The sequence below is a fragment of the Copadichromis virginalis genome, linkage group LG17 (genome assembly GCF_057382275.1).
Source record: "Copadichromis virginalis isolate Kocher_CV1m ecotype Utaka linkage group LG17, C_Virginalis_male_GT1.1, whole genome shotgun sequence".
Taxonomy (NCBI): Eukaryota; Metazoa; Chordata; class Actinopteri; order Cichliformes; family Cichlidae; genus Copadichromis; species Copadichromis virginalis.
The window spans coordinates 30,794,608-30,810,216 of record NC_140634.1 but is presented as its reverse complement, the minus strand read 5'-3'; the positions used below and the strand labels follow the sequence as shown (position 1 = coordinate 30,810,216).

At 40.2% G+C, this 15,609-nt stretch overlaps 1 protein-coding gene across 10 annotated transcripts in view; it reads right to left on the bottom strand.

Moving 5' to 3' along the window:
• Nucleotides 1–13,988, bottom strand: part of LOC146689690 (ELKS/Rab6-interacting/CAST family member 1-like) — a 156,283-nt gene extending 142,295 nt beyond the window's left edge. For all 10 annotated transcript variants that reach the window (XR_014915935.1, XR_014915936.1, XR_014915937.1 and 7 more), the window contains exons 1-4: nucleotides 13,730–13,988; nucleotides 3,658–4,494; nucleotides 2,012–2,089; nucleotides 1,276–1,431 (exon numbers count right to left, since the gene is read on the bottom strand). Coding sequence is in view for 7 of the 10 variants with exons in the window: in XM_085436316.1 (XP_085292442.1) it covers nucleotides 1,276–1,431; nucleotides 2,012–2,089; nucleotides 3,658–4,170 (747 nt within the window). In the remaining 3 variants the exon portion in view is untranslated. The remainder of the gene's footprint in view (nucleotides 1–1,275; nucleotides 1,432–2,011; nucleotides 2,090–3,657; nucleotides 4,495–13,729) is intronic.
• Nucleotides 13,989–15,609: the final 1,621 nt, after the last annotated feature.

The following is a 15,609-nucleotide window of genomic DNA, read 5'->3' as shown; positions in this document are numbered from 1 at the left end:
TCATAGTCGTGGCAATTCTAAGATGAGGAACATTATTCTGAAATTACAGATGCATTTTATTCCAGATAATTGCATTCTATCTATTGCCATTTAACATAATTAGTTTCAAAATGTTCTTACCGCTGCTTCTTTTGCCATATTTTTTTTTGTTCCATCTCTCATATCTTTGACACATGTTGCTCCCATCGAATTAAAATCAGCTGACAGCTTCTGTTATAAGATTTGAAAATCATTGCATTCTGTTTTTATTTTTTATTTACATATTTTTCTTTTTTTTACACTGGGCTTGGACATGCAAGTCTATAAATGCACTGAATTGGACAAGAGTATCAAGATAAATAAACAACAAAAGAAAAAAAAATCAATTTTGCATTATTTGTCCTATTTATTTTCACTACTCTGTTTTCAGTTCAGTTTAGAGTCATTGCTTAGCGTTGTCATTTATGCTTGTGCTAGTTTCTCCTTTCCCTTTGAGTTCACCTCCTCTTCCTGTGGAGTAAAGCCGACAGAGATAGGTAAAGTAAAAATATTAAGTGAGTTGACAACAACACATTGTGTTCCCTTAAGTGCAACAAACGCTTCCAAAGCTTAAGAAAGTGAGAGAGCGAGAAAGGGAGAAGGCAACAGGGGAAACTGCGTCTTCGTATCTTCTCAGTTAGTCACGTTGTGAAGTACCTCTAAACTGCTGGCCCTTTGCTGCTAGCATCTTCCATACTGTGTTACTTAGTGTGAGTGACTGCAAGTGCACATGTCTGCGTGTCATCACTTGTGTAATATTTCAGCCTGCTGCATCGCTTTCTTATCCAGATGGCTTCAGCAACAACAGACAGCTGGGAGTCCCCAACCAAGCAGCCTATTTCATCTGTTTACTCATCTTTGCTGATGCCTTGCAGCAGCAAGACAAATCCACCAGAACAGTCCAGGAAAATTATCAGGATATCATTTCTTTAGCATTTTTGCATTTAAAAAATGGGGCTAAATTGAGAGGAAGAGCTATGCCAGAGCTAGTTGAGGCTAAAAGCTGTCTAAAGCAACAGCTATAAAGACTTTCTACAAATCCAGGATGAGCTGAAATGATGGGGGAAATAACTGAAGTCTAAACAGGATATTAAAGTTGACATACTGCTCTGTCCATGTCTTAATTTGTTCTTCAGCTGAGCAGTGAGCTAAGACAGTCCAGGGATATAAACAATGAATCACTGTATTAGATTTTGCAACACAGAAACACACAGAGACATAAACAAGCACACACAGACGCACACATCATTTCCCTACCTGTGTCTCTTCCTGTACGACTCTGTACTGTTCCTTCCAGACAGCCATCTTTGTGGCCTCATCCTTCCTCAGCGCTCTCTCTTTCTTCAGCTCTGGACTCCAGAACGTCTTAATGGAGTTCATAGAAGAACTCAACTTGGACTCTTTGGCCTCTAGCTGTTGGAATACAAAATCAAGCACAGTGACTTCATGTTGGACGGAGAGATTTCGCAGGTCTTTCCTCCCCACTGCTGTCAGACTCCATAATAAAGACTTTAACTGATCAAGCACACACATCCATACATATGCAATAATACTAAGTGCAATAATCCTTTCTGTCATCGTTGTATTTTTACTCAGTTGTATATAGTATTTGTATTTGTATTCTATTTTTATCTTATTGTATATTTATTTTATTTTATTCTACTGTTTATAGTATTTTATTCTATTCTGTACAGCTGTGTACTGTATTTATTCTTATTGTATTCTAATTTTTGCCTCATAACTTTTGCACTGTCCACTTCCTGCTGTGACAAAACAAATTTCCCACGTGTGGGACTAATAAAGGTTATCTTATCTTATCTTATCTTAATAAATGTGTTTATTTGTTTGCATAAGTAAATTCTCCTTATAGCTATAATCTTACAACAGCAATTCCCACAGGAGGTCACAATGAAACAAACAGAAGATATCATATGTTGCATTATAAATGAATTTATCTTCATAGCCGTGGGTGTACGAGTACAAGTGTTCTTACGTCTCTGCGCAGCAGTTCGTTCTCCCTCAGCACTTCTCTCAACTGAGTCTGAAGGTCTGACATTGCACCTTCTCTCACCTGAGAACACACACACACACACACACAAACAGTATTAGTCCACTATGTTTTTCACCATTAATGTTAAAAGTTTCTGCTCATCCGTATCATTTTCATTTTTTCTGTTTGAAGCTGCCACTGCTCGCAGTTTGTGAAGTGATCTTGGACGACAACACTGAACATGAAGCACTCTGTGCAAAAGCAACAGCTGACGCTGAAATTCCACACAAATCTGAAAAAACAAACATGCGCAGCCATTTGGGAGAGTTACTGCCTTTAAAGTCTAACAAGGCAAATAATTAATCGCTAGAAGATCAGAACAGGGTATTCGAGATATACACCCATCAGCCCCTTCATTAGGTGCATGTGTTTAACTGCTTGTATATCTAATCAGCCAATCATATGGCAGCGACTTTGCATTTAGGTATGTGGACATGCTTTGTATCAATGGTTCAGGATGATGGTGATGGTGTAATAGTATGGAACATATGCGTGTGAAATGCAGAATAGAAAACCCTGTAACAGTAATTACAGCTGAAGAGATAAATTTTATTTTTGCTGCTTTTTTAAAGAAATAAGAAACAAGTGGAGGAGGCGAGCTAACTCTTCAGAGATGAGCTAGCAGGTTATGACTAATAGTGCAGAGGGAGTAGGACGGCAGACCTTAGTCTATTTAAACACACTGTGTGAATGCCCACACTTTTGTTGTTTCATTTGGTGTAGGGCGGACTTAAGAGGAAAAATTAACCATTCAACTCAAAAATCCCACATGCTGCATCTAGACCACGGGTGTTAAACATGAGGCACAGGGCCATAATTGATCAGCCTAAAACTCCAAAGTGCCCAACTGGATTGCTTTGGAAAATGCTTTTGAAGAAGCGCATAAATTTTAGACTTTTTAACTGTATTTTCATTAGTTTTACAGCTTTTCTTACTGATACGGACCTTCCTCATGGCACTTCATACTACACCAAAGTAAATAAGTAACAGATAAACAATTAAATGACAGGAGGGTCCTGTTTATTCACTATTTACTAATGAAATCCATGATTACTGCAGTAGGATCGCAAAAAAAAAAGAGGGCATTCTATCAATTAACAAAAATTATCCATTTTATAATTGCAGGACAGTCAGCACAGTGAGTTAGCACAACTTTTTCTATAATTTTACAATTTAAGCTCAAAGCAGCGTTTCTTTTCTATGCAGAAAAACTGACATTTATTGCTGAAATTTCTTTTTGATATTAAAATTTTTCTATACTTCTTTACTCTGACAGAAAAAGGAGTCTAACTGGTCAGTTAAGACCAAAGTGGTCCCATGTGGCTCATGATGTAAAATGAGTTTGAGATTTATCACCGACACTTCTCTCTTTTTTAATGCTTGTTTCAGATTTCTGTATTTTGCTTAAATTGAGAGAAAAGTGAATTTTGACATCTCAAAACCAAAAAGCTGAACTAGAAAAATCACCATTGGGTATTTACATAATACAGCACCTTTTGAAAATGTTTTCCCTTCTACCACACTTTAGGTATGTCATATATGCTATATACAAAATTCTGTCCTGAAAATAAGAAAATTCAGCACTTTACCTGTCTCATAGAGTGAGGCACAGTAGCCGCCTGTGGAGACTGGTTTTGCATTTCCCCACCAAACGCTATTGCATCACTGGGTACAAGCGCTCCACTTCCACCTCCTCCTCCTCCTCCTCCTCCAGAGTTTATATTAGGACTACTCCCCATTACAGCCGCTCTGACCCCATAGGGGACCCTGGCCCCAGCCCTCCCCAGGGTCATGGTGCTTTTGGGCAGCGAGGGATTCAACCCACTGCTCAGACTCCCAACGCCGACCGGGTCTTCAGCTGTGTCAGTGAAGTACATGGCACCAGTTGCATAGGCAGCATTAATAGACTGAATATTCTCCATGGATAAGGTTTTACCAGTGCCTGTAAGTCCTCCAGTGGAGCTGCTGCTGCTGTTTCGCCGGTGTCCTAAACGTGGGGAGCGAGATAGGCGTGGGGAGCGACCGGGACTCCCAGATGCTGACCCGTTCCCATTGGATCCAACAACATCCAGCTTTGAGACGGAACGGGAACTGCCGTACATGGTGACAGGAAGAGTGGCGTGCACTACAGAGATGTGTGTGATCGAACAAGTAAATCAACTTAATCAAAGAAAAACATGCTCAAAATTTAAAAAAAAAAAAAAAAAAAGTTAGATGGATGTCCCCCACAAAAAGAAAATCAGTCAGTCTTCAACTTGGGCTCTTTTTGACTTGAAATATGTCATAGTGGTGATGCAGCTGTGATCAAGGCCTTTTCAACACCCTTGCTGTAATCCATGGGCTTTGTTAGAAAGTAGGAATCAATAGGGCATCCCTCTGGATAAAGCAAGCGAGGCAGTCAACAAGGGCTTGGATGATGGGATCACCTAAAAAGAAAAGAGATGAAGAGACTTGATTACTGGACAAAGACAAGCTGCACTTAAGGCACAAAGGAATACGATTTTTACTAGGCTGTGGTTTGGTTCAGCACAGTAGCTGGGTAATCACATCTCTGAGTGTAGCTAGCAAATACAAAAGCGATCTGATGTGAAATAAATTGCACAACATTTGCCGGTCATAGCAAAGGTTTCGTTACTTGTTTTTATTTTGAATGACTTTTTTTTATGTTAATCTGCTAACAAGACAAAATGTGACTGAAAATGCCTCTTGAGTTTCTAGATGGAAGCTTGACTATTTCAGACAGTCATTGCTGCAGCATTTGCACTGCAGCAGTGGCCACAAAACTGTGTCCACAAAGACACTTAAGGCACACTTAGCAGCCAGGCGTAAAGCTGCCACAGATGTCAGCATAAATTAACAGCAGGTTAAAGGACGACCTTACTGGCAAGAGTATTACACTGAGCTACAGTATATGCACACTCACAGCAAAAAAAATTAAGGCTGATTTCTTTTTCTACAAAGGCTGCTTTGTCTCTCCACCACCCGTTATGCCTTGTTCTTAATCACACCGTGCACCATATCAAACACTGTGTCCTAGAGCTGTGCAGCATCAGATAACATTCAATCAGCTGACTTCATATTTGGAACAAGCTTTGCTTTGCCTCTGTTCATTTCAGTCAGTTACATTTTTTTTGTTTGTTTGCTTGTTTGTTTCATTTAATTCAATTTAATTATGCAATAAGATGCCAAGAAAAAAATCGTGTTTAAAAAAGATGATGAATAAATTTCCAGCAGTCTGTATTTCTATTAAAGCCTCAATAAAGAGATCAGTTACAGTGGTAATTGTGCGTGCGAGTGTGTGTTGGATAAAAAATAACTTACTAAAATTGATCAGTCAGTCACATCAAACAGTTCTTTTAAATTTTTTTATTGTGGTGCTAAAAATGAAACACGCCATCCCGGCTGCGCTCGCCTGTGTAATCAATTTAAAGGAGTAATCCCAAATATTTTGAACATGATTTATGAGCCTGGGCTCACATGTTTGTGATAAATGTCTTTCAGGTTTCTGAAATTTCAAACTTCCTTTCATGAAGGCTATAAGCTTCCAGGGTTTCAAAACTGTATGTAGTATGTGAAACCCACTAATTATGAATCGAGTGGACTAAGTTACAGACTGAGCACCAATGTCTAGGGGTGGAAAATGGTAAAAGTGAGTAAATGCAGACTCTTGTGTTAAAATTCCCAACTTAACAGCATGTTCACAGCTTCTATAAGTTTGTTTCACTACAAAAGAGCCCTCGAATATGTTTTTTGGCGATGTTGGTGACGATCCTAGAAACAGCTGCGAATCTACAACACTGTGGCTGATGAAAAGAGAAAAAAATGTGAGATCCGAAGATGAAAAAAAGAAAAGAATTAAGGTGTTGCAATCGCCCAAAAAGCAACTGAAACGCTGTTTCTGGTGTAAAGAACGGGCCGAAATTCCTCCACAACAGAGAATGATGAAGTCATGCAGAAAACGATTACTTCAAGTTACTGTTCCTAAAGGTTATTCCACAAGCTACTGAATCATGGAGTGGATTTTTCACAGGACTCTGCAGAGACCTGTGAAAACTTTCTCTTTCACACCATCCAACAAATCAGTGCTTCAGTCTGGAGGATGTTTCCATATCTTATTAGTCTTTTATTTAGAGCGACTTAGTTATTTTCCTGTGCTGACACCCATCTTTAGTATACAGAGTATATTTCAAACTCTAAAACAATTTGGTCTGTATACTCGTCGGTATAGAATTTCAGAATTTCTCATTGTTTGGCTACTCTTTAAGCCAGTGATGTTATCTTCAGGTCAGTGGACCCAATGGACACCCACACTGGTCATCCGATCCATATCTCTTACAAGAAGTGCAGCTTCAGATACAGTCAGCGCACACAAGAATGGAAACTTGTTTTTCTTGCGCCTTGCCTTTTCACTATTAAACAATAATACTTACAGAAAATGCAGAAATATTTACCCTCTACTTACATATAGCTGTTTTATCTTGAAGCTGATGTTTATCTGCAAGGTCATATCTAAATTGTTGCATTTACTTTGGGGCATCAATTCAAAATAAAAAGAATAATATTAGCAATAAAAGTTAGATGTAAACAAAAAAAAGTCCATTCCTTAGTTTTATTATTTAATTAGTTTCCCTGAGTATGTGAGTTGTGCAGCCCCTCAGTCAAACAATCTGAATTTCCCTTCACCCGAGCCTGGCTTTAAACAGGCGTATACTCCCCAGTGATGCTCTGCTAGGCACAGATCTTTGGTCAGGGAAACGTTACTGACAGCCAGTCAGTTACAGCCACACACACTCATACACTCTGAAACAAAAACAGGGACCATCTGCTCTATCCCCCCACGGGCCAAAAACACACACCTGGATAGAAACAGGCCAAAGACCTCCCTCTAGCACAGGCACACACCCACGCATGCACACACTGGCATACAGTATGGACATGCACATTCACACAGATCAAAACTGAGTAAAATGAATATATACGGAGAGCTGAATCCATCCATACAGAAAAAAATCCAAATAGAAACATTTCAAGTTTCCGCAGTGAGTGATCGTGTCATTAAAAACACAGATACATCTAACGCTTGATTTGAACATGAGTCTGTGGAGATGGAGACAGAAAGGGTGGATTGGGGGCTTTCTTCCTCCTTCCCTAAAGATCTGATGACCTGTAGATAATCCAAGTGTTCACGTCCCAATTCTTGCTTTAATAGAAAAATCTACAGAGTCAAAGTCTTTTTTAGGTTTTATTTAAGCATTTGTGGGCACATACAAGGCTGATTTTCAAATTGCTATGACTGACAAACTACATTGGGCACTGAGTGGTTGTGGCAATAAGATATTGGACAAGAGGCAGGGTACACAACGTACAGTCAGAATCTATCACACACACAGACTCTCTTTACTTTTATTTCCTTGAGGACCTCATGGAAAACACAGCACTGCCTGTGTTGTGTTTTCTGATGTTCAAGTCTGAGGGTCACATGAATAAACCACCAGTGTATCTCACAGGTTGAGGCTTGTGTTGGTTTGATAGCCAGAGCCAGAGGTCCAAAAATACACAACAAAAACACCACCAACAACTCACACAAACCCACCTATGATGCAGCTGGTATCATGAGATCAAATGAGCACTAGCATATGACTCTCCAAGACCCATCTGTCAAGAGGCTTGCCCTTCCTCACGCCATTTCTCACAAATGTAAAAAGGGCAATATTGCTCAGCCTTAAGAAACATCTATTAAACAATGCTACACTGAAAGTTCAATGAGGTCATTCTTGACCTTGGAAACAGTAAAACTACACCTAAGGTCTATTCACTGGCTTAAATCAGATCAGAGCTTTTCCGTCTTTCAGTATTCATCAGCAGCTGGAGTTTGCTGCACTTGAAGACACTGGGAAAATCAGTGTGAACGATTAAACAGTAAATTTATTTTTATTTTTTTGCCTTATTCGATTAGAAATATTGTTTGAGCAGTTTTCAGTATTGGTGCTGATGTAGCTCTCTGTGGTGCTCTGCTAAAGCCACAATGTCTTTTGAAAATCCAGAGAATTCTAGAACAATGACACGCAACACGGGAAACATTTTAGCTTATTATGCTGTTCTACTGACACATCCATATAACTGAGGTTCACGGCCATTTCAACTGGAGCTGCTGTTCAAGTTGGAACTTTGACACACTGATCGCTAATGTTGTGCACTGTGCTCAAGTGTAATAGAAGTAAGGCTCGTGGGGGGGGAAGCTTTCTGAACATTATTTTTTTGGGAAAAACTGATAAACCTTTTAGAAACTTTTACTGGATCTGACTATACTATACCTTTACCAGTGATCACTGAAATAAGGTGACTGATTCTGTCTGTTCATTAGATACGGGCATCAAAGATGGCTGCAAGTTGCAACACTTGCTTTGTTAATGTTTTCTTGAACCTCTAAAATACCCAACTAAATTACCAAGGATTGGTAACATAATAGCAACGAATCAGAAGGTGCAAGAAAAGACAGTCTCTAAGAACTCCCACTCTTGGAACTTCCAGTTTCACTTTTCTTTTTTCTTTTTTTGATAGAAGTTTGATGTAACTATGCACCTTTCATCTATTGTTTGGAGCATGCCATGTCATAAATTTTCAACTGTCCAATCAACATGGATTACCAGGATGTCTTATGGGCAAGCTTCTTTGTGAGAAAAGCTTATTATTATTCCATACATATCATCAGTAATGTTTTTGTGACTATTAAAACTGATCATTTTGTCTATAACAGGTCTAAAAAAAAACTATTTTGACAATTTAGCTGTTATGTGAGTGCCCTTTAAGTGAATTATAGACAATCTGAGTACAATGGGATTAAGGCTTCAGTCACGCAGGTCTAAACACCAGTTAGCGACTTCCTAGCAATCTGTGTATTCCCCAGCTAATGCGGTTGTAAATGTGGTTGTGATTCATTTCATTTCTTTATTTATTTCACACATGGTTCAACAGTGTTTCAGCAGGACGTAGAGAAGTTGCGACAGAAAGTACAAGAAGTTTGTGCAAGTGTGTGTGTATGAACGGGACTATCTGCTCGACGGTCTTTGTTGATACGCACATTATGCAAACTACCTACGAGAAGCTGGGGACATTTCTGCTCGAAATCCACCGTGCAGCTGCTCACTTTTGTTTTAGCGTCAAGAGCCTGCGCCGCCACTGAGATATCTGTTTCTGTAAAGAAAACGTGTCCTCCACCTTCTGGAAATATTGGACAACAGAGCCTATAGAAGCATCATAAAAACTACATCTAAAATGAGTCTAGGTTTGACATTGAAAAGACGTCCACAATGAGCGCATTTGGATTATAAATAACCCGTACTTAGAGTTCCTACGGACATCAACACTAGACGTTCATTAGACGTAGAAAAAAAGAAACAAAACAACCCCTGGACCAAAATTGTACATCCAAAAAAGATGTCTTCCATACACGATACTACGAATGAGTATGGCAATTTGATAGCAACCAAAGCAGCTCCCGGTGACCACTTGCCAACCAGTGACCTTGGTTGTCAGGAGCTCACTGAGAGATTTTCAGGCCTTTAACAAAAATGGAAAGGCTCCCCAAAGATTTGCTCTGACCTGATAATCCGGTAACAATTTCGTGCACCCTTAGATGCTGAAACTATAACAATCATAGAAGTATTTATGGTTGAACGGCAAGCACTTAAATTTTGAGTGTAGACATCCATTATGTACATTGAGAGTGGAAAAACCCCAGTTATTTTTGTATTACAAAATAACCACAGATCAATGTGTAAGTCAAAATCTAATCCCAGACAAATAAATAACTTTTGGGCATTTTCAGTAAAAAAAAAAAAAAAAGAAGCTTTCTATACAATAACAGTATAACTACACTTCACTAAAGTTAACTTGTTAGGAGACAACAAGATATGTAGGACCTACAGAACAATGTTATACTTCATATCAAAATTGTACTTTTCCCTAGCTAATAAATACATATCCAATCCTCACTATTTCTGGCTGTTTTACACCAGTTTCTGATGGAAACAGAAGGGTTTTTAGATGCTAAAGGCTCCAGGGTATTTACCATATAATTACTAGCATTGCTGTCTAGCAGTTAGTGACTGGTAAGTAGTGTTGAGCTGGGTTTTTAGAGATTTTATGCTAATAAACAGCTCCCTGCTGCAGCTGAAAACAGTGCTATGAGTGGATAAAAATGTATGCTGTAAAATCAAAACTACCTATAATGTGATACAAAGCTCTGCAGCTCAGCTGATTATCTTAAACACATAGAAGCAGTCATGTAATCTTCAGCCAAGATAAAAAAAGACTATTGATTATAGTAGTTTTAATTAGCTCTAATGATGCAGATACAAATGCAGTTTGTGATAGGACCAGGCAGACATCCTAGATGGCTCAAACAGAAAATCTGGTCGAGAAAGAAGGCTTTTTTGATTTTGTTACCTAATATGAGCGGCAGATGGTGCTTGGTTAGAATACCTAGACTTGAATGTCTTGTTTTCTCTCATCACACTCATTCCTATAATGCCTCCTTTCCCTCTCTGACTCTCCCTTGTCTCCCTGATGCTTTCGCTTCCTCTCACTGCCTCTCTCTTTTACCATCAGCATTCCTGAAGGTGTTCAGCATGTTCTATTTATGTGGCAACCACACATCCGTCCGTCACACCGCACAGTGCGACACAAAAACACACACACCACTCAACCTATACTTAGCCGGCTGGTATTTCAGTGTGGGAGACAATTTTGACAAAGTTCGACTCCCGCCTGAGGACTGGGGCTCATAAAAACACATTATGTTCATGTTGAATATTACTATTTCTCCATTACTCTCTGTTCCTGTCAGGCTCGTTGTGATTTGATGTGGCTGGAAAGGACTCACTGGTGCTGTCCGGGGTTACACATCACACTGAAAGTCATCTCGACAGCCCCGCTGAAGGGGAGAGACGTACTCGTTTCCGAACGCAAGATTTAAAGAGATGCCGGCTGTTCACTAGGGTTTTTTTAAACCTGCAACAGGATTACTCCTTTGAAAAGCCGACTGCTCTTTTTCAAGAGTAGTTACGTTTGCGCACATTTTGACTCACATTTTGATTTATCCAACATTTATCCAACCTTTGTGGCTTAGTGGTTACTCTCATTTTTAAGCTACAAGTGCTGTAATGACACTATAGCTCTAATTTATCCATCCATACATACATTTTCTGCTGCTTATCTGGGTCCATCCAGGTTATGACAGTGCCAGTCTATGCACACCAGAGGGTCTTCCCTCTGGTGTGCATCACAGTTGAACAAACTTGAAACACCTTACCAAGAAGGCACCTAGGACTCACGCAAGTCAGACTAAAAGCTTTTTTTAAATGGTTTGCAGGTAAGGGTTAACCCTAACCCTAACCCAGGTGAAGGATAATAGCTTTTATCTTTCACACAAGTCCATTTTCTATTTGAGCAGCTTGATAGATTTAGGCCAAAGGTCACTCCCAGTATTGTTGCTCACTACATCACAATGTATTTAAGATTACTGGGGTTCATTTATGACAACTGTGCACTTCATAGCTAATCCCATGATGCTGTTTGTATTTAAGCAATGCATTATTAGGGATATCTGACTTGATGCCACAAAAAGAAACCATCATCCATACTGATTAATGCATTTAAACATATTTTTAACACCTGTAACACTTTTCTGTGTGATTTTAGTAAAAAAAAAAAAAGCCCACCTTTATCACTTCAGACAGTCTATTTAGGATCAGCTATAGATTATTTTCTGAAATGCCTTGAAAGAGGCCTTTATGTAAACAGTGAATTCAGTGTTAGGCAGTAGATATCTTGGCATGATACAGATATAAAATTTGCAACTTTGGTCCGTGCCACTGGTCCTATTTGTAACACATATAATATGGCTTAGTCACTGGAAAGCCCAAAACTGATAAGGGACAGATACAATCAGCTCCAAGCTATTGTGTACCACAGGAAATTAATCTAAGATGCGGGCTGGGCAAACATACATGCATACATGCACTATAACTCGTACACAAGCACACACATCCACATCGTGCACAAAAAATATACACTGATGTCATACGGACGCAGCAACACACCGCGCTTATCTAATCTTGGCTTCTGCCTACATAACAAATATGGAAAATGTACCGTTGAGACAATTAACGCAAGCCAGGGAAGAACAAAACTAATTTGGGAGTGTGTAATGGAAGAGAAAGTGAGCGTGCAACTCCCCCAGGCTCTCCTTTAAAGAAGAATGTGATCATCAGCTTGCCAGGCTAAACAAGAGTAAAAGCGAGAGGAGAGGGTGACCCATCTTCCCATCTAGGAACAGCCTCACCCTGCCAGAGTGATTAAAAAAACAAACAAACCACCAAAGATTATACGGTCTTAAGGTAAAAGCAAAGTCTGTGATAAGAAGAGCTGCTTTCTGTGTCACATGCTGGTGTTGCTGCAAAGCCTCAGGCCCTCAAGACAAACCCTTTTTTTTACCTTTGATGTAGGGAGACCGAGACACTGTTAAGGGGTGTGGAAATTGTTCAGTCGGTGTCAAAAGTTTGCAGCCAGGCCATGCTAAGCTAAAAGAAAACATATTAGTATTGCTACTAAACCTAACTCTAAGAAGGGAGTGCTAGAATGACATCAAGGCCTCGTCAGACTAAGGTGTGTGGAGCCTGGGCTTTTAAAAATGTCCAGTGTTTACAATAAACTCAATGGAAGGAAGCAGCTCAGTTCCCTGAGTGGATGTTCCCGGAGGAGGGGCGGTGCAAAGAAATGGAGCTGTGAGCGTCCCCCACTCCCCACCACCACCCACCGTCCTGTCTTTATCAACACGATCATATCAAATCTATGTTTTTGCTAAAGTTTGCAAAGACGCTGTTGTCACTGGTTTTGCAAAATCAGTGCGTGCAATCTGTCAGCTGACAAAGAGCTGAAGCATCCTGTTGGAAATATTGCAACACAACTAAAAAAAAAGTCTCCACGGGATTATTATGGGGAAGAGACGAAACACTAACTCAAGCGATCGACTTCCTACACTTCAAGTGCCCCAGGGCGTATCAGCGATACCACATGAGATAAACCCGAGACAGTAATGTCAGTAAATGGGCGCTGTGATGTTACAGAAATATTATAGCCACATAGCGTGGATTTGAGAAGGGCTGTCAGCTTCATCTGCCGCCTGCAACACGCCGAGCAGACTGATAATCGCATTTGGAGGTACAATACAAGACGTAGTGTTGTAAGTCTACAGGCTGCACAGCTACAACTGCTTTACTGAACAATAAAAAAGCGGGGGGGGGGGAGCTCACACTGTCGTTGTACCACAATGACAGTCAAGCACGCACGGAGAGCCCCATCACAGCTGACCCAAAACTGCTGCCGCCTCTGCTGCTGCTTCGCTTAAAGGAGACCATCAAATATTAATTATTTAATTATGTTAGTGCCCGTGTTCCTGTTATTTCTCAAATCCAAACAAACACACACACGCAGAGAGACACCACACATGTGGGGTTGACCCAATAAGTGGCCAATATGACTACAACACACACACACACAACAAATAAACACAGAGATACACAAAGGCCTGTGTTATAAAGCATGCATGTGTGTACATACGCACACACTCAAGAGTGGCAAGGAACTTCCAGTACTCACTGCGGCTGTGTTAACGTCCCTGCCCTCGGTTGTGAAATAAGAAAAGAGAAGGGGGAAAAAAAGGCCAGTCACATACACTCTTCAGTTATTCTGCTGCTGTCAGGGGTTAAAGTGGCGTGTGGTGGCGGACGGTGAAACGCTCTGTCTCGGGCTGTGTTCCCGTTTCCTCTCCGTCTCTTGTCTATCTCCTCTATCTTTCCCTCTTTTCCGTCTTTGCCAGCTCTACCACTGGTGGCTTCCCCACCGCTTTGCTCGGGCGCTCCCGTGACGTCACGACGGTGGAGCGCGCGCCTCCGACACGTACCCCGCCCCCTCCCCTTTCCACCTCTCCATCCCGCTCTCCCTCCCTCTCCCTCGTGCACGTCAAACCATCCTCATTAAAAGTCGCAATGACAAAACACCTCATGATTATTATCCATTTATCACGTGGTGATGTGTCACTTTTTTTTTTTAAATCGCTGCTTTTTCATTTAAATATACCTGAGAATACTATATTTCCCGAATTTGCCGACAAATAGAAATTGGGTTTGATCCTATGAACCTATTGTGGTTTCCTTTAGTTCTGTCATCCATACACTGCTGTGCAAAAGTCTTGAGCCACCCCTCATTTCTATATATTCTGTTTCCAAGGAGCCAGACTTATTGTTTTTATTATTTCTTAAAGAGTGGCCTTGAGCAATAGTACTCCAGGCTTCTGAAGGTCAAAGTTTTTCTTTGGACATTGGCTCCATTTTCACTCATTTTTAGTCCAATCCCTTTACCTAATCATAGTCACAGGAATTTTGTTTTCTTTTCCTTTCTTTTTTAGACCTAATAAGGTCAGTGGTAAGCATAAAAACATAAAAAAGCCACCTAACTCAAGGGATGAACCAGTGGTATGTCTACCACTTGTTTAGCTTGCATAAAATTTATTTATTTATTTTTGTGCCAACAAGGCTAGTCCCAAAAAGCTATTACCCAAAAATTTGAGATCCTTAAAAAAATCAAGCAAACTGTGTGGCAGACAAAAGAAGTTTCAGGCCTAATAAAAATTCTACAGCAGATTTCTCCTTAAGAAATATTAAAAAAGGGAAAAACAAGGAGAAAAGGATGAGGTATGCCAAAATACACAAGAAATGGACTGAAAATTACGGGATGATGAATCCAAACTTAAATTTTTTGGTTCAAATTGTAATCAACAAATACAGAGGAGGTAACGAGAGAAGTGCAACAGTGAGTGTCTACAGCAACCTGTAAACGACCTACTATCATGGACTGGGACACTTTTCAGCCAGCGGTGGTGTGGATCTCCCCGGGCCAAAGCTCGTTTAAAAGGATGATGGTAGGAGGGTGAACTGTCAGCTTGCACTTTTGGAAAGACACCATCAGTGATGAAACCTAAACCACATACTGCATCTATTTTGTGATAGATGGTTGAATAGTTCACGCTAGAAGAGTTTGGGTGCTGAGCTGGCCTGCCTGTAGGACACATTTGACATATCATGAAACAAAACATTAAAAAAATATGACAAAGAAGGACTGCTGAGCATTTAGAATCATATATCAGACAACAATGGGACAACGGTGCTCTCCCAACAGTCCAGCAGCTGATCTCTCAGATTTTCCCAGATGTTTAAAGACTGTTGTAAAATAAAGGGGGGATGCTGCATAGTGGTAAACATGTCCCTGTCCAAACCTTTTGGAAATGTGTTTCTCCCAAAAATATTCCCCTGATTCATGTTTTCATGATGCTGGTGGAAAGTGCGGTCTAACACGTTAGTCCAGAATCTCATATAAGTGTTCAACTGGAGTGAGATCTGGTGACTGTGAAGGCCGTAGCGCATGAGTCATATCATAATCATCCTCAACAAATCAGCAGTGTTAATTTACACTCACTCTTC